Below are 26,722 nucleotides of genomic sequence, written 5' to 3' on the forward strand. Positions count from 1 at the left end.
GACTTTTTCTTTGTTTTAATAATCTCCAGGCAGGGGTTCCACATTCGAGCATCTCAGCTAAGGTACAAAGTTCCACCCCTAGCTTCAAACTTTCTACAACCATAGCTCCCTGGTGTACTACTAAAACTGTTCACAAGCCTACAACGTACAGGAGATGACAGAAGTGATCGCTTTAAAATAACATCCAAAAAAACAACATGGAAGGATGGATGACAACATGAGAGTTTTAACTGCAGATGCTTTCTGTAATATGGTTTAGAACAACACTTTGCAGAGACAGACACACAGGCAGGACGTTCACAGACTTAGCAGTTCAGAGACAGGACTAAGGGCCTGAAGAACCTTCAGGTGGTTTAAGAACAACAACACAAGGAACATGAGGTTAGGACTTTGAGATGATGACTGTCCACACATGAAACGCCAACTCTCCCACAGAGCTCTCAGCAGTCAACCATACAGACATTAAACCATAGATCATAACATACAGAAAACAGCTGGAAATCCAGAGTGAAGCAGCATGACCCCCTTGAGCCCAGAGGCAGATTAGAGACCAGACAAGCACTGCCTTACAACAGTGATGAGTTATTTAAACCATTCGTGATGTGGCTAAAGAGAGAGGCGTTACCACTTGCTATTTTGCCCACCCTCGGTGATGAGACGAGGGTGGTGTTGAGAAATGGAGATGGGGTAGTGTGACATGACTTCCTCATTCTCACTCTACTCTGGAAAAAAGCAACATAGAGAGCTCCAAGAACAGAACCAGCTTAAAGTAAGAGAGGGAAGTAGGAAGCTTTGCAAGATGGACTTAACCACCCCCACTCCCACTAGAGACATAAAACCTAACCCCTGCTGCCACTGGCTTAGGGGCAGCACACACGCTCAGTGTGTATCCAAAAAGGGTGCTAGGAAACATGAGCCCTTGCTTGGCTAAGCAAGCAGGAAAACCACAATGGCAGGGCTGGGGGAAGACAAGGGTTTGGGGTCAAGTGCCAGCCAGTGGAAGCCTGTTCTCATTCTGAGCCCAGCCCACAAGTCACAGCCCGTGGGAGCAGGCCAGAGCAGACATTTAGCCACCACTTCTCTGCACCTGACGTTACATTTGCATGGCAGAAAACTCTTCCAGAAAGCAGCCAAGATACATAGTTAGAGGCCAGGAAGCTTCCTAGGCTTAAGGCTTTGCAGTGCGTTTGCTAGCAGGTTGTCCTGTTCAGCACTGACCTAGGCAGTGGAAAGGCACCGTGGCTCTTAAACTGCAGGTGCTGTTGGATCCAGCTACAAGAAGGGGAGGCCGAGGGCTGGAAACCTACACTGTCAGTGCCACATCCTGAACGTTTTTTTTGCCTTGAGAAAAACAGCTGCCTAAGACCATGTGGGGGCATCCTCTTAGAATCCATCTTTATTTGTAAAAATCCACATATAAAATCTTCTGTTTCCTTTTACAAAAAAACAAAGGCACGTAAAGCTACTCAATCTCTCATCCCCATGGACTGATGGTCTGACACTTCCCCCCATTCTTCCCCCTTGCTTTCTCCTCCAGTCCATGTTTCTTCGTGCTTCCTCCAGTTTCAGCTCATTCCTGCCCAGGCACAGTTCTGCGCTTGCAAAGATGAAGTACATGCACACAGGGGAGATGGTGGAGAGGTGGCATGGGCTGTGCGTGGAATGTTCTACAGGCGCTTTTTAGTAGTAGGTCTCTTTTTCCACCCAACCTAGAAGATAAAAGGAAGGAGAAGTGAACTTTACAGCCTTGAGACTAATGCAGAGAGCTTATTTCAGGCTCTGAAAACTTGCACAGCCATACGTGTGCTAGAAAGGGACCTAGTCACATAAACTCTTGCCAGGTAACTGGGGTGCTGCAGCTTTCGGGCCTTCTCCTGACTTTTTAGAATTTCCCGAGCATTAATGCACAGAATTAATGCTTGAGAATTAAACTCACCACAGGTTAAGTGGCCCAAGTTGTCAAAGAATAGTAAACGCAGCAAAACACACACCCCAAAACACACCCCCACGAGGTGCTCAGCACCGGGGGTCCCCAAGCACACCTCAGCAGCACGAGGAGGTAGGGAAGGGAACACAGAAATTAGCAACACATTCTTACCACCAGGGTTGCGTCTGATAATGAGCTTTCTGATTTCATCGTAGAGGAATATAAGGAGGGAGTATGGGAAGGCGCAGAACCACCACATGGGCCTGTTTGGGAGAGGAGACAATGAGAACACAGGCAGAGGAGATGCTCTTTGCCTAGAAGAGCTCTGATTTGATAGCACAGAGGAATACAGATCTTGAAGGCTGGCTAGCCCCAGCTTGCCAGTGCACCCACTCCCACGAGGCTGTGGTTCAATGAAAATGCTCCAAGCCAAGAATTACCACCTTTTTACTGCAGTAGATTAATCCACTTTTGTATATTAATTCCAACACAAGGTGTGTCACAGCACCTTTGTTCGTCTCTGTACCAGCACCTCCCCACCTATTAATCCAGCAACATTTCCTCTAAGTGCCTGTAACCTTTGTACCCATGGTCTTGCTCATTCAAACTGCGCTGCTTTCCCTTATGACTTACATGTGCTAACCTCCAGTTGCTGCAGGCACTGGGCAGATGCCAGCTTTTTGTTAGGAAATTCTAGCACTTCAGCACTTAACTCCAAACAACACTTCTGAGCAGAACTCAAAACATACCAGGAGTGGTTTTTTGTTGTTGTTTTGTTCTTGTGTTTATTTTTTTTTTTGTCGTGAAGATTTCATGGAAGTTAAGTGACAGTTAATCTGAGCCTAAATCCTGCTGTGAAATGTTGCAATGCTGTTGGGCAATGCTTATGCTGGCACTCTCTCAACCATTAGGATTATTAGCATGCACCAACTGATCTATCTGCACCTATGCCTCTTAAAAGATTTTGTGCTAATTCTTCGGAAGGTAGGATAAGGCACAAGATGTCATCACCAACTCTTCAGTAAAGAGGAGATAGCTGGCCTATATTTTAGAGCAATTCAGCTTGCTTTCTTTGGAGGTACAGTCCCCTACCCATAAAAATACCCCCATACAAGTGCAAGAGTAACTGCTCTTCTCTTATCTCCCTACTCAAGCACTCTTGTTCTGTGGTGTAGCCTGCCGCACAAGAAGCGTGATACAACTTACTTGAGGGGATACATCCTTAGAGCAACATCCATCCCGGGACAGTAGGAAAGGAAAGCAGCCAGAGCAGTCTCCTCAAAGAGACCAAATATTAAGATCTTGTTCCTAACAGAAACAGGAAAGAAAACAGTCAGGCTCAAAATGCTCTTGTGGATGATATCCTAGAACCCACCCTCGTTACCACATGGTAGTGACTGGAGCCAGACGTTCTGGGCTAGCCCAGAAGTCCATCAGGTGGGGGCTGTCAGGCAGTCCAAGCTGCTGGCATAGCTGTCAGAAGGGTCCTGTTGTGCCTCTAGAGCGAGTATTTCACAACTGCACCAACCAGCAGCGGCCTTCACCACAAGTTCAGAAGGCAGCTGGGGTTCAGGTCAGCAGCTCAAGACCTCGGCTGCTCTGTCACTGCACAAAGCTGTTGTGATGGAATATCTCCCTGCCACTGTCATTCGAGGTGAGTTAGCTTCTACAGACAGTGTCAAAACAAGTCAGCACTCCACTCTGTCTCAGCCCAGACTGCAGCAGGAAGAATGAGAAAGACACCTGATGCCTTTACCCACCACCAAGGCAGACTGTTTAAGACTTGTGCCAAGATGCCCAGGCACTGCTAGGATGGTGAACTGGAATGTCACGTGCTGTGGTCCCACCCCAAATCCTCCACAGATGGCCCTACTTACTTCATTCCCTGCTGGAAGACAGAATTCCTTCGGGTCTTACAAATGATCAAGTCCGCCCACTGCACAACCACAATGCTGACAAAGAAGGCTGTATGGCAAGTGAACTCCACTATTTTCCTCTGTTCATAGGTCTAGGGAACAGACAAAGCAGAGAACATTTGTTCAGGTACACTGCTTTTGCTCTCTGGTCTGAGCACCAAGTCCAGCAGACGCATTACTGATCTGTCTGGCAGCCTCTCAGCTGTGCCTCAAAACATACCCACTGCTGTCCGTAGCTGTCTTCGACGTCGTTAATCCATCGGTCATCCCACTGGACTCTGATTCCTAGCAATCCAGAGGGCCAGAACCCATTCTCTGCCATGATTACAAAATAGGTGAAGAAACCTCCAAGGGCCTGGATCATACCTGAACGGATAAGAAAAGGGAAGACAAAATGATTAAGCTACCGCACAGTGCAATTAACAGAAAGCAGTTTACTGGAGGCCCCAGGCACCTCAAAAAATTGCTCCCTGTGGGGCTCAGTCTCCCAAAACAGCAGCTGTGGAACTAGTTCATGCTAACAAACTCAACTGCAGACATTTGCTGAGCAGTTTCTGCTCCCAACTTTGTACACAGTTACTTCTGTTTTGCTCTGTACCGTGAAATGCATGGTACTCAAGGACAGCAGATAAAACTCTCTTTGTGTTCTCATTAAGCCTCATCCACCCCCCAGTCTTTGCAAAATACAGGCAAGAAGGTTCCCAAGGTCTGCTGCAATTAAGCACGAGCTCCCATCCTGTGAACCAGGCACGTCTCTGTAGCTGCCTTTAATCAAGGCTCCTAATGCTGTGTGTTTAGGGATATGCTGGAGAGAATCCTTTACTTCTAATTAAACTAACAATGGGATCTATGTTCCTGCTGAACAAGTCTGAACCAGAGGCGAGCTGGTTGTCAGCCAGCTCCTTTACAGTGCTATGCAATTAAACAAAATTACTGTGAAAGCGATTCAATGGATCAGGCTGCACAAGCCACTGCTATGTGCTGTAGGGGCAGGATCATGGAAAGTTCTCAAAAGCCTGAAGGTTCTGGTTTACACAGCCCAAATTTCAACCCTACCAAAATAAACACAACAGTCACTGACTCAGGATGGCATATAATCCCCCACTACCACCAAGTCCAAGACAGTGCCAGAGCAACCGGAGCAGCTTACCGATCTGCCCGTAGGCCATGCTGATCAGCCTTTCGTTCACCAGCTTGTCTGTTTTGGGATTTCTGGGCTGCCTCTTCATAATGTCACTCTCAGCTTGCTCGTATGCCAGGGAGATAGCAGGGACCTTTGAAGGTGACAGGTTTGCCGTTAGAACCACTTCTGTTTTTCGTTGTGCATAGCCTCATCAGGCTGAAAGTATGAGGCAGGGAAACAGCACTGCCTCAAAACCCAAGATGTGGCATTTGGTAACGACCTCCACCCTCCCCAGCATGTCTTTACATGGAACTGAAGGATGCTCAGACTTGGGAGAGCCAAGAAATAGGGAGTAGGTTCTACAGAAGTATCAAGTGGGAACTTATTTAAAACAAAGCACTCAGGAAAAACTGTATTTGAACATTTCCTTACACCTGTTTTTTTAGGGTACCTAAAAACATCCACAGTTCTTTTTGAGATAAAAAAAAAAAAGACATTCACCATGTCAGTGCCCAAGTCAATGCAGAGGATGGTGACCGTTCCCAGTGGAAGGGGGATGTTCGCAACGATGAAGATCAGGAAAGGTGTGATTTCAGGAATGTTACTGGTCAAGGTGTAAGCGATGGACTTCTTCAGGTTATCAAAGATCAGACGCCCTGGGGCAGGGAAGAGAAGAGCACAACCCTTGCTTATCAGGAGAAGTAGCTCACAGGCATCTTCATTAATAACAAGGAATGGCAAAGTGCTAGTGCAATAAATTGAAGAATTCTCCTGCATGTAAGGGTGCTGTACAAGGCAACAAGGACTGCGTACATCAAGCATTAAATCACCTGTTCAAAAGTAGCATTTTCTGGTCAGTGCAATCCTTGTCTGCAAGGTTAACTGCAATACAGCAATATAATACTGAGCCCTGCTTGCTGGAGGTCAAACAAGAGTCCTTGGAGGTACTTCACCCCTTCTGCTCTTCTTTGAGAGGATGACCATAGGGCCAAAGCACCAAGCTTTTGTTACCCAATTGCTTTCCACTGTTAGCTGTCCCAACTGTCCATTTAGATGCAGTTATAAACTCACCTTCTTCAACGCCCGTGACAATAGAGGCAAAGTTATCATCCAGCAGAATCATGTCAGCTGCCTGCTTGGAGACATCTGAGCCTGAAATGCCCATAGCAACACCGATGTCCGCCTTCTTCAGGGCTGGGGAATCGTTCACACCATCACCTGTGACTGCTACAATGGCACCCTAGTCATGAAGAGACATAAGGCAAAGAATGAAAACATCTGTATGGTGTTTCGGACAGAGGAGGTTTCTCCTGTCTTCCCCTTACCCCTTTCTAGGTTCTGATCAGGCTTGGCTTATCAGGAAGGCATGCTGCTCCCTCCAAAGATGGCGGAGGAATTACAGCCATGTTGAACCTGAACCCTCCCCAAGCACCTCCAGAGAATTTAAGAATTAAGTGTAATTAACCTGTAAGACCTGTACACATAGGTACTAGCAATTAGCCTGATTAGCCCAATGGCTACTGACAGACTGAAGTTTAGTCCTGTCCCATTACTTGAGGGCACTGAGAAAACTTAACCCTGCTACTTAAGCAGGCAATACTGCTTGATAATTTATTGGTAATTTATTGTCTAGGGATTGCTTTGATAAAAATCCTTGGTCTCCTGTCTTTTTACCTGTCGCTGACAGCCTTCCACAATGATAAGCTTCTGCTGAGGAGATGTCCTGGCAAAGACAATTTCTGTATGATGCATCAGGATGTCATCCAGCTGCTCGCTAGTCATGTCCTTCAAGTCTGAGCCATGAACAACACAAGCCTTAGCATCCCTGCGATCAAGAGACAAGAACATTTTACTTCATAAGTTAGATTTTTGTTATATTTGTCCCATAAAGCTACAGCTATTCAGTACTCTGGGCAAAGATCAACCCTTGCTGTGGGTGACTAAGCACCAATCTGGGCAGCCTCTGCACAGGAGTTTATGCATTTAGTCTAATGCTCCAAGTCTAAAGTCAGATGAGCAGCACAAGGCAGTGCCAAGCAACAGACAGAAAGCCCCACAAGCAGCCTAATTCTTTCTATTGCTTTTGAAAAAGGCAAGGCGTACACGAATTGTTTCCACAGCTCTTGGTCTCCCTGCAAGAGAGGAACCCCTGGCTCAGGCAGTTAGCTTCTAACATCACAAAAGATGCTCTCGTCTTCTGCAGACGATCCTTTTTCCAACAGACTGTTGACCTACGCTTGGCTTTTCAGAGAGCTCGTGCTATGCCAGCTCAGCCTATCTTACTCTCTTCAGCAACAAAAGCACATGTTATATTTAGACTGGTTTGGTACCCTGCATGCTACGGCGAAATACCACCTCTCTAACCCAGCATACCATCCCTTATAGGTCTAGGGGATTATCCGTGCAGCTACTGACATCACGCAGTTTAGACAGGGAAATTCCTTCCCCACCCTTGCAGCCAGCTGTTGATATGCTCAGTCACACAGCCCAGTGATCCCCAGCCCTGCATTGCTAGGCTGTGAAGTTACCCTCAATAAAAGGGAGAAGAATTCAGCCACAATACTTGCCTTCCCCTAACAATTCATCCCACAGGGCGTCTCTATTCACAGTTCATAAACTACATGGCTACCCTCCAGGCCAAACACAGGCTGGGTCAAGCTAAGCAACGCAGACAGCCCAGCCATTCTGCAAACAGCCCACTTCTGCCAAAGCACATTTTCTTCGGACGCCTCAGTTCTGCACTGGGCTGCGAAGACGAACTTTAACCCCATAAAGGGAGAGAACTCCATCTTCACATTTATCCTGCGCTCACAGTTACTGACCAGCAATTCCTCCACCCAGCTCAAGACCTGCTCCCTTTGCCTACCTGAAATCAGACCCTGAACTGAGCCTGCAAGCAAGAGGAACAGAACTGGACGCTGAGTGCTCAAGTTCACATGCGGTGTTTCAACTCTTCTCTCAACAGTGAGAAACAGTTAAACCAGCTTGACTTTTTGTAGCCACAATCCAAAGTAAGTTGGCCACCAAACTGGTCTTTTTTTTTTTTTTTAAGCAGAGTTTTCCTATGAACCTCTAAGTTAACTTAATAAAGAAGCTTAACTAAAATATATGTTTGGGGGCAAAACTGGATTTAACCTCTATTTAAAGATCGGAAATCACAGGAACGTGTGGGTTTGAGCACTGCTCAAAACAGTCCCTAAACCTTTTTTTCCTAAACCACTACCTAGCTATTCTTTCCTGCCCAGTATGTAGTGCTTGTGTCCTCGGTGGAGAGGAAACACTCAGCTCCAGGGGAAAAAAGTTACATCCCCCACAAAAAGAGACTCCACCCAGCCTGCTGGTTGGTTGTTTCCCCCAGCTCGGGGGCAGACCATCAAGATATGGGGCAGAGGAAGGAAGGAACTGCAGAAGTTGTCTAGATAGGGCTTACTTTGAACTACATGCACATTCAAGGCAGCTTTATGTATTCTTCACATAGCTCACGACACATTGTGGAGGAGCCACAAAAGCCTCAGCTAAGCCTAAGCCGAGCTTTTCATGTCTGGGGAGAAACGCCGACAGATTATCCGAGGCAAGGAGAGAGGCAAATACTTAATTCTTTGAAGAGCTTTAGTGTTCCCCACGAGTCAGTACCTAGGGTTTACTTGGCTGACAGGAATGTTGAGTCGAGCAGCAATGTCTTCCACTGTTTCATTGCCCTCAGAGATGATGCCGACACCCTTGGCAATAGCTTTGGCTGTGATCGGATGGTCTCCTGTAACCATGATGACCTGGAACACAAACAGACTGCCGTGAAAGCCTTGCCCCTGCTGCAGAGCAGCACTGCCCAGCAGGCAGGATCCCTTGAGACTGAAGGGCCACGTGGCTTTTGTTCCATTATCGAGTCCCAGTACAGAGCAAGCCTGAAGTACAGCTAGTATAACATGTTATGCATTTGCAAGGGCTTGAGGTGAAGGGAAGACAAAATTGATAACCCTGAGTCACATCTCCAGTTCATTCTCCAATTTGTGCTTTTTGTTCTCTGGTTGCAGTCAGTACTGTGGGACATACAGAATGACACCTGAGCCAAATCATGTGTTTTGGGACAGACACCACTACAGCGTTTGCCAGTGTCCTACAAGTCTGGAGCCCTACAACTCTGGAGATCTTGACCAAATACTTCCCTTCACCCACATTATAGCCTCACACACAGCATGGGAAGAAGCCCTTCGTATCCAGAGGTTTAAAGCTAGGCAATCTCAGCCGAGAAAGTAGCTACCTTAATCCCAGCGCTTCTGCATTTGCCAACAGCATCTGGCACAGCAGCACGAGGAGGGTCAATCATAGACATCAATCCTACAAAGCAGAGTTTGTCTACAGGAAAGTTCACTTCGTCCGTGTCGAACTGGAAGCCTTCGGGGAACTGGTCATCAGGCAGAGCCAAGTGACAGAATCCTGCAACACATCAAAACCCACGATTATTCTGTTCCTACATATCAAAGAGGTAGAGAGTGTGAATGTTTATTGCACTCCTGTTCTGATAACTAATGGCTGTTGCTGGGTGCCAAAACACAGCTTGGTTGCCACGTAACAGAGCAGATCTAACACGATGTGACCTCACGGAGACTGAAGGGCTCAAGTACTTTGCTTCACTTTGATCCAAGCAACCCAGCTGCTGGGCAGGACAAGACCCTGCAGGCTGCCCTGTAGGTTAAGAGCTAAAAGCAGAACTGTTCCTGTATGTATCACTGAAGTGACCTTGACTCAGCACTACGCACTTCATTCCTGCAGTATAACGAGCGCTTTGTTTAATCTGTGGGGTCTCTGCACCAGAGCACGAGGGACAAGCCTTTATTTATTATTAAAGCTGTTTTTCTTACCCAACACTCTCTCCCCAAGGCCTCCCAGCTCAAGGTAGGCATTCTGAAAGGCATCTTTCATCTCCTCATCCAGTGGTTGCTCTTTGCCATGAAGAAGAATGGAGCTGCACCGATCCAAGATCCTCTCCGGAGCGCCCTTCATCACCAGCAAGTAACGGGATTCTGAAGGGTTTGCGTTCTTGTGGATAGACAGCTAGGATGGAAGAAATTAAAGTTTTAGACATTTACTTGTGACCTTCCCAGCACATCACCATCACTTTAAGTTTTTTGTGACTACAGCAGCTCAGGATTATTGGTGACATTCTGCTCTACTTTTCATTCATCCAGACTTGAAGGAGGTCCTCAAACTAAGGTTTTCATAGAATGGCTTGGGTTGGAAGGGACCTTAAAGATCATTTAACTCCAACCCCCCTGCCATAGGCAGGAATGCCACCCACTAGATCAGGTTGGTCAAGGCCCCATCCAGCTTGGCCTTGAACACCTCCAGGGATGGGGCATCCACAGCTTCTCTGGGCAACCTTTTCCAGCATCTCACTACCCTTACAGTGAAGAATTTCCTCCTAATATGTTTTACTACATGTTCTGTAACATTACCATAAAACTACAGATGTGGCACAAGCCTTTTGTGTCCAAGCTTCACCTCTAAGATCATTTCCCTCTCAGCTCTGAGTTCCTCCATTCTCTGTGCACTACTACCACATAGGTGGGAAAGAGTCTTATCTTCTTTCAGCAACTGATGCCTCTGTGTCAAGGTAGCTCCAGCAGCTCTTACACAGCATAACTAAGTAAATTTCACTAGCTCTATACAGACTCAGTCTACAAGCAGTAACAGCTAGACAAGATTTTGGTGTCAAAACAAGTTTTGAAGTAGTCTTCATGCAAATTTACGTAAGCACTTCACACAGTGTCTCCCCCTCAAGAGATAAACGAGAAACGTGCTTACCTGGTACTTGTTGGTAGAGTTAAAAGGTATTTCCACCACTTTGGGATACCTCTCTCTCATCTCCTTGACAGAACCACAGCACAGTTCGATGCATTTCAGAAGTGCTGATTCAGAGGCATCCCCTGCCACTGCTCTCTGAGGAAAAAAGACAACTGTCAAAGGGCATGTTCCAGTGAACTCACCACAAGATCAGACACGTCAAAAAAAAAAAAAAGTGCATTCAGCTCAGCCCAGTCCCAGGTTCTACATAACATGAGAGCAGTAAAGAATATTTCCATCATCCAGCCCTGACAAAGAGCTGCATTTCAGAACGCTAGGCCTTTTGTCTGAGAGAATAACAGTCTCCTGATACCAAAGCCAAGTCCTTTTAAATGGTAGAGAGTCAGCTAACCAGATGAAGTCAGAAAGAGGATGAATGGTGAACTTTAAGAACTGATATGAGGGATTTCTCAGTCATATACTGCAAGCTGTTTGCCACAAAAATGCAAATGCAAGATTGGAAACTAATGACATGCATAGAGATAGATACTTGTATGCCCTCTCCCACCCCAAGACAAGATCACCTTAACAAGCCTCTGGATGAGAAGGTTTAATCTATTCCCTTCCCCACTCCCCAAAGTAAAATCAGCACTGGTAGAGACTGCAGGTGAGTTCTCAGCCTTGGAGATCCGCGTGTGCTCTGTGTCCTGCCTGAATTTCCTTTGCTGTAATTTAAACTACTTCTTGCCCTTCTGTCTCTTTTGTCCATGAATATTTTTCTTCTATTTTTACACTACTATGTTGGTACCTAAAAACTTCTCTAGAACTATTCTTTGCTCAGTCTTCCTTAGACTGGAGGAAGTCCAGCTCTATCTTCCATGTTAAAAAAGACCAGAAGTTACAGTCAGGACTGCTATGGAAAAATAAATTGCCCTATTATTTCCATCACCACATTATGATAACATTCTCGGGAAGAAGTTTATGACATAATATGACTAATATTTGACAGATTATGAGCATTGTACAGTTAATTCAGCCCTGGCTTGGTCACAGTTCAGAATCAGGAATCCACGTTGATGTTATGTTGGCATTTGCACCCGTGCTGAACCAGCAAAAACTTAAAAAGCTAAGACTTGCCAGTGAGAACAGAACGGCCAAAGACAAACAGTCCCACGGCTGCTGCTCCCACAACTCTAGTGTCCACTTATCCTGGCTCCCAGAACTGGGTGTTTGTGGCTTTTAAGTATATACATGACAGAAACAGCAGTTCTTGGAACAGTTGGACAGGGGAAGCTGCCTAGAAAAAGTTTCTGGCCCTTCCTAGTCCTTTCCAATGTATCTGACCCCCAGACAAACCAAAGATAACAGTGGATGGCAAAGAGCCTGCTGTGGAAAGCATCTTCCCTGTCCTATTTCCTCTGTCAACAGCAAATCTATAAGGGCACTTGACTGCAGATGAGACCAAGAGTTACAGATGTCTCTATTTCAGAGTTCCTTAAGCCCTAATGAAATTGAATCTCACCACCATTATGGGAGACTGGTGGGAAAGGAGCAATGCAAGCGTTGCTTTTGGGAACTCACCTTAAGGATTGGTACATTTTCCTGATTGGCCTGGAACACGGCACGGTTGCAGAGACCTGCAACCCTGGACAAAGCAGTCCAAGTAGCTGAACTCTTGTCAAAGGAAGCACCTGAAAGCAGAGGAAGAATGTCAAAAAACAACCAAAAACCCACACAAACACAACACTCCATAGGCTTAACAGTGAGAAGCCTGTACCTCATGAGCAGGAGACTCACCTAGAGCACACTACAGCTCCTTTGTTTCCCCACCCCCTTCCCCAGGTACTTGATGAGCAGCTGATTATTTTAAGACCTGATGGTGAAATAATGATAGCACAAAAAACCACCTCTGCCACCAAGTAACTGATGAATGCAATAGCAGCAGAGACCAGGCTGGCAACATCCTTTCAGAGTAGGTAAGTAAAGGATGCTGGGTGCCACTTCCAGCTTGTCTCACTTTATCCATCACCCCATGAAACACCCCCCAAAGAAACAATGCTTAAGTACATAGAGAGATAATGCTTCTCCCATGCTGCCTCTTAAGATGGCTTCAAGGGAGATGAAGTGAACAGCTAACTGATAAGCTGATGTACTTTCCACAAAGAGGAATCTTCTGTGTTTATTTCCACTGCAGCCAAGCCAACCGTTGCCAAGCCAGAACTAAGTGCTTCCAAATAACACTTTATTTATAGCTTGTTACTTTGCACTAGCGTTAAAGACTAAGAACAATAAAGCAGCTTTAAGTGGTTGGGACAAGAACAATGTTTTGTAGTGGTTGGGGGAGCAGGGCAGAGAACAGCAGCCCCATTGGAGAAAGGTTATGCTGGTAAAATGCTGCAAGCACAACCTTTCACAAGGTAGATGAGAGCTGGAAAACTCCTGAATTTGGTTGTACTTACTAAACAGTTCTGGAGAGATAAGTACCTCTCAATAGCACAGCATGCAGAGATTTCAGATTCTTATCAGTATCTGGAAGAAACTTCCTGCTCGCCTCTTACAGAGGCTTCATTCATTGCTACCACAACCAGGACGTTCTGGGAAAACCCCTGTCCAGGAGCAGCTGTCTACTTCAACATGGGAAATTTCAGTCCACGTCTAGTCTCAAGGAATTCATTATCAGTGTCAACATCTCTTCTGTCCACTTTTAAAGCTGTACACACAACTTAGGATGAGGCAATTTGGGATATATTTTGGCAGAAGTAATCAGGTACTGTGAAGTACTGACCAGCAAATACGCCTGTCCTGTTTGTGGAAATAAGGACCTGAACATTCAAGAGGTTAAAATTCCAATGGACTGGTTTGATGCAAAAGCAACCAAGGGATTTTTTCCTGTTTATGGATTTAGGTAATCCGTTTACGGATTAAACAGAACTGTGGTATAGTGCAAAGCTTCCTAAAATTCACCACAAGCCTTTTAGCAAATCATGATAGGAGCCCCTGCACCATGAACTTCACTTGCACTGAAGAGCTAGGAACACAGGCTCTTACACAAAACCCTTTTTTTTTTTTTTAAAGAAAGAGATGCCTCCAGCACAAAGAGATGGCCTTACCACTCTGGTTCTCTGTAGTATCAGCCTCATGAATCTGATTGTCAAACCACATGTGCGCAACTGTCATGCGGTTTTGTGTCAGAGTGCCTGTTTTGTCAGAGCAGATGGTGGATGTGGATCCCAGAGTTTCCACAGCTTCCAGGTTCTTCACCAAGCAGTTCTTGCGAGCCATACGCTTGGCTGTTAGTGTCAGACATACCTGGAGACAAGGAATAAAACGGGTTAGATATGTTTGTGCACTAATACCATGCCACCCCACTCACTGTGGGCATGGAATGACAAAATTACACACCCTGCAGTGATTCCTGTTGCACACCAGCAGGGTGAGCATGAACTGCAGCGCTTAGGGTCAGCTCTTATACTACGTTTAAGTGACAGTTTTCTCCAGAAAATGGCTTAAGGTGTCAGCCTCCTGTTTCTCGGTGTATTAGGAAGGAGATAACATGCCCTGGAGTAACGTTTTAGTGTTAACTAACGTTTAACATTACAGTTCCCTAATAAGAGGAACTCTCAAAATAGGTAGAGGCAGGCCACGTAGAAGAAAGCCCAAAACAGCCCTGGAGATAGGGCAGCGACTTGCTCATATAGGAAGCAAGCAGACCCAGCTGCTTTCTTGCCAGAAGCACTTTGGGGTTGAAGCTCCCAAATGTTTGTTCCTGCTTCAGCAGCTGCTCTGCAGCCTAAAGCTGCACAGAAGCCTCTAGACCTGTCCACCAGGACCCTCTACACAGCTAAGAGCACCTAGATTCTCCTCTATCTATATGGGAAACCAAGCTTACAAGAACCTCTACCAGCTGCCGGATCAAAACTGGGGACAACAGCAAGACTTGCTAGATGCTCTGATAGCCCTTCAGGACTGGGGGGCAGGTGTGTATGTGGGTATAAAAAGCAAACAAATCAACACTTAGAGTAGAAGGACCCCTCCCCACCACAGAAAAAGGGAGAAAAGCCAAATTCAGGACTCCTAGCCTTACTCACTTCATTCTACAATGCCAAGGCTCTTTGCAGGTCTAATTCAAGAGACTCACCTTCATCAGATAAACAGCTGCAGAACCAGAGACTGATTCAGGCAACTGGTCAGAATACACTAAATTTATAAAACCTAACCCTGCACACTCACCACACAGAGAACCTACAGAACTTTAGGTTCACCTCTGCAAACACATGCTGAGCATGAAGCACTCCATTTGCTGAAGAACCATACAGTTTATGCATGAAGTCAACCTCTTCTTCCAGCTTCACTCACCGTGACAGTTGCGAGCAGTCCCTCAGGAACGTTGGCAACGATGATTCCTATAAGGAAGATTACAGCCTCCAGCCAAGTGTATTCAAGGATCAGCGAGAGGATGAAGAAGCTGACACCCAGGAACACAGCCACTCCGGTGATGAGGTGGATGAAGTGCTCAATCTCCATGGCAATGGGAGTCTTTCCCCCTTCCAGTCCAGATGCCAGACTGGCAATACGGCCCATCACAGTGCGGTCCCCAGTCCTAATAACAATGCCACGGGCAGTGCCTAGAAGAAAGACAGGCTTTAAGACAATCTCCCTTCCCAATACCCTAAACTGAGCTTGTTCAGCCTGTCCTACAGTTTAGCAAGCTTCATCCAAGATAATGCAGGTAGACAATCCAACAGGCCAAGGCCTCCCACCACAGCTTTAAAAAAGTTTCCAGAAATAAATGGGGACAAGGGCTACATAGGATTTATGCATGAGTGGCCACGCTGTATGCCCTCTCCCTTCTACCCCAGGGAATCAAGAATCCACTTGGTTCACGTACCAATTGCATAAGCAATTAATGGGAGAAAGAAGTCTTCAAGAAGTGGGTTATGTCCTCCTCTCTCCCTTTAAAGGAGAAGCCCATTTTCTCTTCCCAAGGTTCTTAAAGATCAAGAATATTCCATGGTACTGCAGGTTATTTTGAGCTTTTTTTGGAGGTGGGACAGAATGTGGAGCTTCCACACTAGTGGACACCCTGTGATATGGAAAAGATGCTCTGGGCTGCAACGTGAAGAGGGCCTACCACAGTACTTGGAGCTAATACAGAAGTTTTGCCAGAAATGTTTGATATTCTGGATTTCTGCAGTAGCTTGTGTACACCTCAGCCTAGCCCTCTTTGTTCAAATAACGGTACTTTGTGATTTAACACTGCTGTAACGGTGCAGTCATGTTTGAAGACACACCATGTAGCTTCATTTCTGGGAAAAGCATACAAAAACAGTAGTGCTGTGGAGTCTTCAGCCCATTGTACTGTCCTGGAGTTGGAATGGGCAATGGAAGGCCTTCACTGGGCATTTCCAGCCTGCTCTTGCATGGTAGGATTGGACTAACAGCAAGTACTCTAAACACATACAACGTTTGCACTGCTTACCTATGGAGTTCACTCCCTAGCACTGTTAATACCTTAGCAAACTAGGAAGAGCCACCTACCTTCCACACAGTTGGTGGAAAAGAAGGCAATGTTCCTGGTTTCCAGTGGGTTCTCGTTGGAGAAGTCTGGAGACCTGGTCTGAGGCTCTGACTCGCCAGTAAGTGAGGAGTTATCCACCTGCATGGAGGAGAGTACTGCTTCATACACAGCCGGACAGATGATTCAGCAGCAACAGCTGATGACACACCAGGCGCTCCCCAAACGTTCCTCTTTTACCCCACCACTCAACCCATTCACAACATTGAAGAAATTCTTAGAAACCAGACTAATTCATCATCCTCCACTACGAAGCTTTCAGACAGCCTGTCGCTACTCACCTTGCAACCATGTGCAGAGATGATCCGAAGGTCAGCTGGAATTCTGTCTCCTCCTTTCACCTCCACTAGATCTCCAACTACAACACCTTCCGCATTGATGCTCATCTTCTCACCATTTCTGACTACAAGAGCTTGCTGGAAGACAGTAAAGAAACAACTTGCGTCAAAAGCAACTCTTAAGAAAGGTGCTCAAAATATCCAAGCATCCTAAAATAGTTGTCTCATGCGTCTAAGGAGCTTTCTGCTTGTGCTAACATGTTTATCTCAGATACGTTTAAGAAAGATAACTATTCTTGTTTTCTCACTACTTAAATTCCTTGTTGCCAAGGTGACAGTAAGATGGTTAGGTATGATACAGACTGTCCATGTCCTCTGAGTTTTAGCGCTCATTTATCACACCAGTTACAGAATTCCCTACACTATCACGAAAGTTATGGATTTTAATAAGCTGGTGGATCTCACAGGGTGCCAGGAACTGCCCTGGATTATTAGCATAATTACTTGGAACAGAAAGAGGAACTAGCGTTCCCCTCAACATTAAGAGGGAGAAACCCACACTAACAGCTTGGCACAAAAGACATCTTGCCTGCTGAAAGCCAACACACAGCATTCACCACAAGGCATTTTGTGAGTGAAGCTCATGTTTAATACAGCTAATAACCCTGAGCAAGTGTGGCAGATCGAGGAAACGAGGTATTCCATACCTGAGGCACCATGTTCTTGAAGGACTCCATGATCTTGGAACTTTTTGCTTCTTGGTAATACGAGAAACAGCCAGTAATGATAACCACAGCTGCCAACACAATACCTAGGTACAGCTACAAGGAGCAGAGAAAGTGATTGAGAGCGTGATCTGCCTGAAAGGCTTCCAGCTCGTCCAGATGAATTGCTTGGTATTTAAATGCCCCATTACAAAGCGTGGAGGTAATTGCAGTCTCCGTACATTTTGTACACAAAGGCTGTCCACAAGCCACTGTTGTTAACACAACATGAAGGAAGTCGGCTGTCCATTTCATTACATGGAAGCACTCCAAAACATGTTAAGCTCACCCACTGAATTTCCCGTACTTCTGGGAAAAGCTTCTGGACTGAATGCCTAGAGGAAGCCGATATGCTTTAAGCCAAACAAGCTGCTCAGCCTGCCTCGGAGGTAAAGCAGACATTTTTTTACTTACGTTATCTTTGTTGGGCTCCTCCTCCATCACGCTTTGTATGCCGTAAGCCAGAAAACACAGAATAGCACCGATCCACAAGAGGAGTGAGAACCCTCCGAAGAGCTGCCGACAGAACTTCACCCATTCAGGGGTGGTGGGTGGGGGCGTGAGGGTATTTGGGCCATCACGAGCCAAAATCTCAGCTGCGCGCGCAGTAGTCAAACCCTAGAAGAGAAGTTCCTTTTAGAGGCATTGTGGCAAGACTGGCTGGGGAAAGCAGTTTTAAATTTGTTCATCTTCTGCTTGAGAATGCAGGTAGAGGCCTGCCACAGCAATAAGGAGATGCTAACAGATAATGGGAACCTCCACAGCTGCCAGGGCTCGGCAACCGAAGTGAAGGATGTGAAAGCTGCATGCTAGAAGAGGAGCTACAGGATGTTGGATGCTCCTTGAGGAGCCTGCACATCATATGGCTACAACACAGAAGGCAGGCAAGGGAAGAGTGCTACAGCAGCAGACTTTGATCAGTGATGAACAGCCCAGTGCAATCCATCCTATCAAATTATGGAACAAGTGAAAGCTGGGGACTATAAAGATGATGACACTTGAGATTGTCTTTCCAGGAAGTTCAGCTTTTAGAAGCCAAGGTCTTTGACAGAAGTATGCAAGCCTTCTGTAACAGAGACAGAGCAGACTTGTTGCTGTACGCAATCCTGAAAAAAACACACACCTTAAAGCAAACAAGAGCAAAGGTGCACTGCAGAATCACTGCAGTGCTTCTGCACTAGCCTTTGAGGTTAGCCAGAACATTTGCACACCTGTTACTATAAAAGGGTTGAAATTTTTAACTACTGCTAACCATCACCAAGTCTCTGGCATGTACTAGCTCACTAGATTACATCTGCAATATAACAAACATTTGCCTTTATTACAAGCTCTTAAGGAAAAAAAAAAAATCCAAGAATCAGTTTGACCTTGGAACAATTCAGAGGCAGATAACAGTGACTTTGTTAGAGAACAAAGTCACTAAAGCATTGCATGCTGGCTGTACAGTGGGAGGACGAAGAGGAGTATTTGTGAGCTCAACAGTTCTCTCAAAGCCTGGGAAACTTCACTGGAAGAGCAGAGATTAAACAAAAAAAAAAAAGGAAAAGAAACAGACCACCCAGATCTCCCTTTGTGAAGTGCTCTGAGCCGAGACTGCTCCTTTTCCAATCAGGGCAAAGAGGGAGGGAAAACAAAGTCTACTTACCCGACTCAAGTCTGTTCCATATTTACGATGAAGTTCATCAAGGCTGAGCTTGTGGTCATCCTGAAAGACAAGAAACAGATGAGGGGTGACCACACTACCTGCAGATTGGTCAGTACAAACTCAATGATTCGCCCCATCAACAGGTTTCCCTTCTGTAACACCTCAGAGACTGAAACTCTTGTCACAGAGAAGATAAGCTAGAATCTTCCCATCTCGTTCAAGAATTCAAAACAGTCTCCTCTTCAGCATTCTTCTGGATATTTAGGCACAACATAACTTTTTAAGCAATCCCTGATTATATCAGGGCAGTCTATCTCACAACAAATTTTGTGAAGCCTCTTTTTTTTTTTGTTTTGGTTGTGGGAGGTGGGGGGGTTGGAAAGGAAGGTGTACATAAGATTAGCTGTGTAATTTCACATGTTTAAGTAACGCTGCCAGCTTAAATAATGTTTCTCCCCCAAAGAGGCTCTGTTTCACAGCCAGCTTATTTTCAGTTTAAAAAAAAAAAGTACACAGCAGTATCTCACTTAAACAGTGGCACTGCAAGGAACAGATGCCTTAAGCTAGCATCTCCACCAAACACAAAACCTGATCTTTGAGCAAGTTTTAGCAGTCCCTCTCCCTAACAAACAGGGCCAAAAAAAAAAAAAAAAAAAAAGCGAGCCCAGTCTCCATACACAGCACAGAAATAAAGCCTGTATCAACTTCAAGGCGAGCAGATCTACGCCACGTGATGCTCATGCATATGTACAGCATCATCCACCATTCACAGATGGGGATGGAAGACGCTCCTCACGTCCTCACACACGATTAAGGAGTACTAATACTGAGGTCAGTCTGAGCTGAGGCCAACAGTAAATGGAGTTGTACAGATTCCACTCCTCAGCTGGAACGAAAACAGCAGTCTCACCCACATGACAGCACATAAAAGCACTGCTGCTCTCCAGATAATGCTCGCCTGGGTGAGAAGCAGCTACACTTTGCTGCGTGTAACTCAGGCAAACAAAGACTTGGGTTCTGTGTCAAACGCTTTTGAGAAGTGATGTTTTCAGGGCCATCATGATGCTGAAATGCTCACAGGATGTCAAGTTTGAAGGCAGAGGGGATGGGAAGGGAAATCAATGCCTTCCCTGCTGTCAGCTCACCAGCACTTTTCTACGAGAAGCCACGTGAGGCACAAGGCTTTGTGAACACTCTTAAAGCTGCTCTTTCCACGCCTTACAACTCTTACCATTGAGACTTCCTTCTTAAGCTCATCCATGTCCCTCTCCACCTTCGCCCCCTTTTTCTTCTTTGCGCCATGTTCGGATGTTGCAGTAGGCTCATACTTGTCTCTTCCAGCCTACAAGAGAAGACAGAGTACTGTTAAGAAACACCTAGACTCAGCTTCTTCAGCAGCAGATATGAGCCATATACACAAAATCGCCAGGCGGACAATAATTATGTTTGTGTTTTTTGGTTTTTGGTGTAACTTTAGTTACACCACTTTATTAAAGAACAGACTTAGTGAGCAGCTAGGTCTGCTCAACAGCATCGCAGCCTACAGCCTGACATTTTACAAGTCTGGCTGGGAGGAGAGCGAGCTGTATGCTATGCAGCCAGCCTTGGTGTGCGAGCCCCAGCTCAGGCAGAAAGTGATGAAGAGCAGAAGAAACCAATTCCTGAGTGCATACGTATGTTCCCTTCAAGGCATTAACTCCTCCTCCCCCCTGCTCAGCCCTCCACATCCTCTGGCAAGGAGCAGCCTATCAACTGGAGATAAGTAAGAGGTGGTATCTCTAACTCAAATTTGGGGGGATAAGTTCCAAACACTTTCATTCTCAGTTTGGCGCTTGAGCTGAGCTGTTACACAACGGAAACCTGCTTTCAATTTATGGAAATCTGTCCAGTAAGAACGATATTCAGAGCAGCTCACTTTCACAGACCTGATCCGTGCTCAGTCCAGCTTCAGAGAAGCAGACGATTTGCTTAAAACCTCTTTACTCAGATGGATTTTTATTCTCTTTACTCGTGGTTAATTTTACATTGAATCACGCAGAGACTCGGATCTTAAATGCAAATGAGCATCTAAGGACAAATCACAGAATCACAGAATTTCTAGGTTGGAAGAGACCTCAAGATCATCGAGTCCAACCTCTGACCTAACACTAGCAGTCCCCACTAAACCATATCCCTAAGCTCTACATCTAAACGTCTTTTGAAGAAAAAAGAAAGAAAAGAAAGCATGAAGCAGCAAATACAGGCATCACTTGAGACCAAAAAAAAAACTACAAGAAACTTGGACAGCCTGCAAGGTACCGAAGCCAGGCACCAGCACGGCCTCACAGAGCAGTTCCTCCTTTAAATACTCCATAAGCTCGTTCCCAACCCTCACAAGCCTCCAATAGCTGCTTTCCTCCCCCCTTCCCTACCGTGCAGGGCCTACGACATCCTGCCAAGTTTCATGCGATGACATTTTCACCCAGTAAGATCTCCGAGAAGTACTTTGAGATGAAACAGCCGCCAGCAACACCTCAGTCAAACCGGTAACAAGATTAAGGGGAGGTTTCAAAGGCGCTGCCTTGCTCTTTGCACGAGTGCCTCAACTCACAAGTCGGATTCCTGAGAGCAGTCTGGACACAGAAACTATTGTTGGGATCCAAGAATCGTCCTGTTCAGCAGCAAGCACGGGAAACTTATTTTTATTATTACTTACTGCAAGAGAAGCAGAAAACCAAACTAAAAGTGAAACTACACTAAAAAAATAATCCCCCCAAAAAAATAATCACAGCTTCCCTGCAAAAAATCATCGGGCACATCTAGACAAGGATTTATATTGTTCTAAGAAAGCTTTGGGCGCATCACACTGCAGCCACATTCACACATTTCACGTGTACAGAGGAATTCCTCCTTACTCTGGTCAGTAAAGGTGGGCTTTGCATCCCCTGCATGCAGCTGCAGAGCTGTGCAGTGGAAGCGGTTTTGAAGAAGTGGAGCAGAGTCTATTGGCTGTTTGCCACCTCCCAGCCAGGGAAACGAGACACACAACTGCAGATTGTCAGCATTCTTGACATTCTCTTCCCTGTACCTAAACTCCCATTGCACTATTAAAAAAAAAAAAAAAAAAAAAAGGCGCGAAAGCCACAGAACTTCAAACAGCACAGTCCTCGCATTCCAGCATCCTAAGAATTTGCCATGGGGCAATTCACAAAGTCACCATGAAGCTTCTCTCTCTTTCCTTCAGTCTCTGAAAGAAACAACTTCGACCGCTGCTAGATCTCTGGCAGGCAAGTCCAAAACAGTCCCCCACAAAATTCATGCTTCTTGATTACTGCTTTAAATAAGTGACTTCTAATGAAGGTGAAGAAGCCGGTGCCCAAATTGGCATGCCAGCACCTCTGGCTTCACCCCTTCCCCACCAGAAAAGCATGGCAAGCTCTTGGGGACTTCCACAACAAGTACAGTGGCTTAGCCCACTGGGGCAGCAGTGAATATAGCCCAAGAACACAGGAAGCTTTAGCTCTAGCAGCTGCAGAGACAACCTGCAAGGAGGCCAAGATGAAAAGGCTCACCACCCTTGTTCACGCATGATTCGCTTAGAAAAAAAAAAAAAAAAAAAAATCAAAAGAGCCCAGCATCAGCTGCAGGCAGGACAAAAAGCAGACAGAGTTACTTGTTTCTGTAAGAACCCAAGTACTTGCTAGCCTACCAGCTTCTCAGTTTAAGAAAAAAAAAAAAAAAAAGCACAGTACCTTCCCTTCTGTTGCTTACTACCATCTCCCACCCTTACAGAAAAGGTGGGCCAGTAGTATCGGTCTCAGCTCTGAGCTTCCTGCTCTGTCGTTCAAACGTGACCTTGAGGCATGGATCAAAGCACTTGCCCCTGGTCTCTGCCCTCAGGGCGGCTGGCAGAGGAACCTCACAGCTCCACAAAGGCTTGCCCTGGGACAAGGTGTCCATCCTGCCCCTCAGCGCTGGAAGGTCTCCCTGCTCTCCCCTCCTTTTCCTGCCAGACATAAGAGCAAGCATACGGTAGTCCTGACCCTCATCTTATCAAGATGCGAGCACACGGCCTGGACACAAAGGAAGGTCTGTCTCATCAGAAATGTCACATCTGTTACTTTGCTTAGCTGAGGAACACTTCTGACTCATCAAAAGTGCCACAGAAGAAAAAAAATAAAAGAAAAACACAACTTTTTCCTTCCCTTATATGTTTTTTTTCTCCATTGGCTTAGGCAGAACAGTTGTCGACACCGGTGTAAGAAGTCTTACACATCCCCCAGAAAACCCTATTGTCTTTGAGGCAACTTATGCTTTTCCTCTCTGGACTAATTGAGCCATTCATGGCTGATGTCTTAAACACAAGCCATGATTGACCAGGAAACGGGAGGGGTGCAAATCAGCAGACAAGTTCTGAAGTATCCTATTCTGCCATTGCCTAATCCACCAAGCAGTGTCAAGAATAAGCCAAAACAAATTAAGCCGTCTCTGGAGGCCTGCTCTGTTCTAGTACTTATGTCATTACAATCAACTGTGCAGAGAAAACAGAAAAGTTACTGTCTTGCTGCCTCATGGGACAACCTTCAGTAAATATATTAAGCAGATGAGTCATGATACTGACCATCCCTACTGGACTGGAAAGGTTGCTCCATGACCCTATGCAATACTAAGAGAGGGACGTGAATGCCTTCCCAGGATCCTTCTTACTGCCTCCCAAAAAGCAGCGTTCAACCTCCCATCTTTCATCAAAAGCCCAACTGCCCGCCTCAGCTGAGCAGGCTCTCGGCAGCCAGGACAGGACGAGGCAGTTCGTGACAGCCAGCAACTGCTCATCATGAGCTCTCCTCACTGAGATTCAGCAAGCAGACAGCTGCCTCCCTATCTATGGGAGGACAAGTCTTCCCTGCATGGCCAGAGGGCTAAAACTTGCAAGGGTTTTCATCCTCAAGGTTGAAGAGGGACTATCCACATTCCTCAAGTCTTCTCCACACCCTGGGACAAACATTTCTTCTCATGGAGCCTCTTGAAGAGCCAGGTGCAGAACTGGCTTTCCAAACACCAGAGTGTTTTTCAGTGCTGTATCGCTATATACTGTAGCAGTGCCATCTCCTACAGTTCTTTATGTGACATATTAGTGCATCTCTACAGTCAAAGACAGCATCTCCAGTGTCTGACACACACATGAAGACCAGAGGAGCTGGTACCTTCAGCAACCCCTTGGGAAGGGCTGGGTGAAGCACAACCACACAGCTTTCCGTGTGTCAGGACCCCACTAGCCCATACAACCTGTCAGAAACCTTTTTATCCTGTCACACTGCTTTGAGGAAGTGTGTGTTGACTAGGCCCAGCCTTTCCTTTGGCCAAAGGAATAGCCTCTCAGCATACCAGTAAGAAGTGGGAGTGAAAGACGTAGGTAGAGCAACATTGAGATTTCTTAATTGCACCAGATGATTGCTTTGATTTGCATAATTTCCCCTCAGTTGGTCTATTACACAACACACCTTCCTAGTTCCTGACAGGAGAAGAAAACTTAACCCGGGGTTCAGGCATTAGTATCGATCCCCAGAAGCCACTCCGAGCACGCAGTAATGACCATCCACCCTGTGAGCGTAATGAGGACAGAGTCTGCGGACAGAGATGAAATCCTGCCTGCCTGCCCTCCTCCCCTGATAATGCACATACCCAGGCAGCTCACGGCCCTCCCATTGCCATCTAAAGTAAAACAGCCGCTCCACTCAGCTGCTCTTCACAGCCGCCACACACAGGGAGCTTGTTCTCACACACACACACGCTCTTACTTTCTGTTCAAGGCCAGGCTCCCATGGGAAGGAGGTTTCCTTTTTGGGTGCCCTAAGTCAGGGCAAGCGCACGCTGTTGAGCTGTGCAGTCACACCCTGCCCTTTTTTTCCACTACCTTGCTCTTTCACATCCCTATTTTTTTTCAGAGGGTCCTAATTACCGCATGTTCTCCCTGCTAAATGAGCGAATCTTGTGACTGGAGGAATAATGCAACAGTGTGTGGCTGCCCCAGACTTCCCGGTAGTATGCTGCTGGTTCGGTTCCAAGCCAATTGTTTACTATGCACACACAACCCACGTAATCTGAAGTGCAAATGAGCTAGCTATATATATATATATATTAGAGCTAGCCTTCTATATTAGAGAGCACTTAACTCCCATTAGTGAAGGCAAGATGGCCTGAGCCCCTGAAGCCTGTGGCAATGCTGTCACACACAGAGTTAAAAGGTTTAAAGCATCCAGAAGGCTGCATCGATGTCTCCCCCCCAAAAAAAATATTAATTATATTTGAGGTGAGGTTATTGTACGTATTACCTGTTGCCCACTAGCCTGAAATGAAACGTGCAGGGTTACCTGACTACAACAGGACTTCACACCAAGGCAAGAGAGCAACCCTCCCAAGCTCCCCCCCGCGTGCTCCTCAAACCCTTCTCCAAACAACCATCCTTTCAGCCGTGTTCCTCCACCTCTCCTATTCGTGCTGGTGTGTCAATACCACTGGTTGTACCTCACATGGATGAGGACAATGGGGAATCAGCCAGTGTTTGAGCAGCGCCTGTAGGCAGCAGGCAGGGACAAGGCAGCCACCCCTGCGCCTCCGGGGACCTCACAGCTCCGCCCTCCACGTGGAAGGGCACATTTTGTTTCTGCTCCCCAGCCGGCCATGTGAGCTTAAACATCCAACTTCAAGTTCCCACTTCTGTTCTCAAGAGCCTTCGACTGCGTTTAGCTAAGAGATATAATCTGGATTAAGGACTTCTCGCTGCGCTGCGGGCTGAAGGCTGGAAGGAAGCCGGGGCTGACACAGCGCCTTGCGAGCTGCACAGCATGCTGGGAGGCTTTTATCAGCCCAATTAGCAGGATAGACATGATAAAGTCATGCATGATCACCTTCCTTATGCCACCAAGCCTTATGAGTAGCCGCGGGGGCAGATAAGCGAATGGGCGCTAATAACCAGCCCTTTATCCTGTCACACCCCCGCGGGGGCCTGCTGTCTCAACAAGTCTAAAGTACTCCTGCAGAGGCCAGGAGCCACGAGAGGGGCTCCAGAAGGGCAGGAGATAACCGCAGCCTCCCCCCGCAGCAGCCCGGGGACCCCCCCCTCGGATCCCGCACCGGGCTCAGCCCCGCGCCCCGTAGGCGCGCCCTGCGCTCCCTCCGCGGCCATTGCCCACACCGCCCTCCTGCTTCGTCCCTCCCTGCTCCTCCCTTCCCTCTCCCGAAGCAGACGGCAACCCTGCACCGGGATGTGTCGGGGCGGCCCCGGCGCCACCCTCCGGCGGCGGCCCCAGCGAAAACGACATGGCCGTCTCCTCCCGCTTCTGCTCCTGCTCCTCCCAGAGCGCACAAAGCAAGGGGCGAGATGCAGCCCGGCAGCCCACCCCCCCAGCCGGCAGAGCACCCCCTTTTTATCCCCGCAGCCCCCTCCCCGGAGCAGCAGCAGCAGCGGCGCCCCCCAGCCCCGCCGCTCACCCCCTTGCCCATGGTGCGGGGCGGCGGCGTGCAGACCACGCGGCAGGCGACAAGGAGCGGGGCTCAGCGCAGCCCGGCAGGTGCCGACCACCCTGCTCCTTCAGCGGCTGCTCGCTCCCTCCCTGCTGTCCCCCTCCTTGTCGCCGTCGTCCTTCTTCTTCGTTCGTCCACCTCCGGCACCGCTGCTCCAGCCGCAGCTCCAAATTCCGCCGGCTTCCCGCCGGATAAAGAGCCCCGGCTGCT

General features: G+C 47.0%; 1 protein-coding gene across 1 annotated transcript; it reads right to left on the reverse strand.

The window, feature by feature from the left end:
- ATP1A1 (ATPase Na+/K+ transporting subunit alpha 1) lies at positions 1–26,722 on the reverse strand. Its single transcript, XM_032195793.1, has 23 exons — positions 26,480–26,722; positions 20,241–20,351; positions 19,010–19,069; positions 17,779–17,982; positions 17,308–17,421; positions 16,604–16,738; positions 16,286–16,403; positions 15,104–15,372; positions 13,858–14,056; positions 12,329–12,438; positions 10,769–10,903; positions 9,826–10,018; positions 9,225–9,400; positions 8,600–8,736; positions 6,641–6,791; positions 6,038–6,206; positions 5,468–5,622; positions 4,994–5,117; positions 4,064–4,209; positions 3,805–3,935; positions 3,134–3,235; positions 2,099–2,190; positions 1–1,709 (listed from the first exon to the last, which is right to left on the reverse strand). The coding sequence occupies exons 1-23, from the start codon at positions 26,489–26,491 to the stop codon at positions 1,681–1,683; spliced, it is 3,072 nt and encodes a 1,023-aa protein (XP_032051684.1). The 5' UTR covers positions 26,492–26,722; the 3' UTR covers positions 1–1,680.

This window comes from Aythya fuligula, chromosome 1 (assembly GCF_009819795.1).
Source record: "Aythya fuligula isolate bAytFul2 chromosome 1, bAytFul2.pri, whole genome shotgun sequence".
In the NCBI taxonomy this organism is placed as follows: domain Eukaryota; kingdom Metazoa; phylum Chordata; class Aves; order Anseriformes; family Anatidae; genus Aythya; species Aythya fuligula.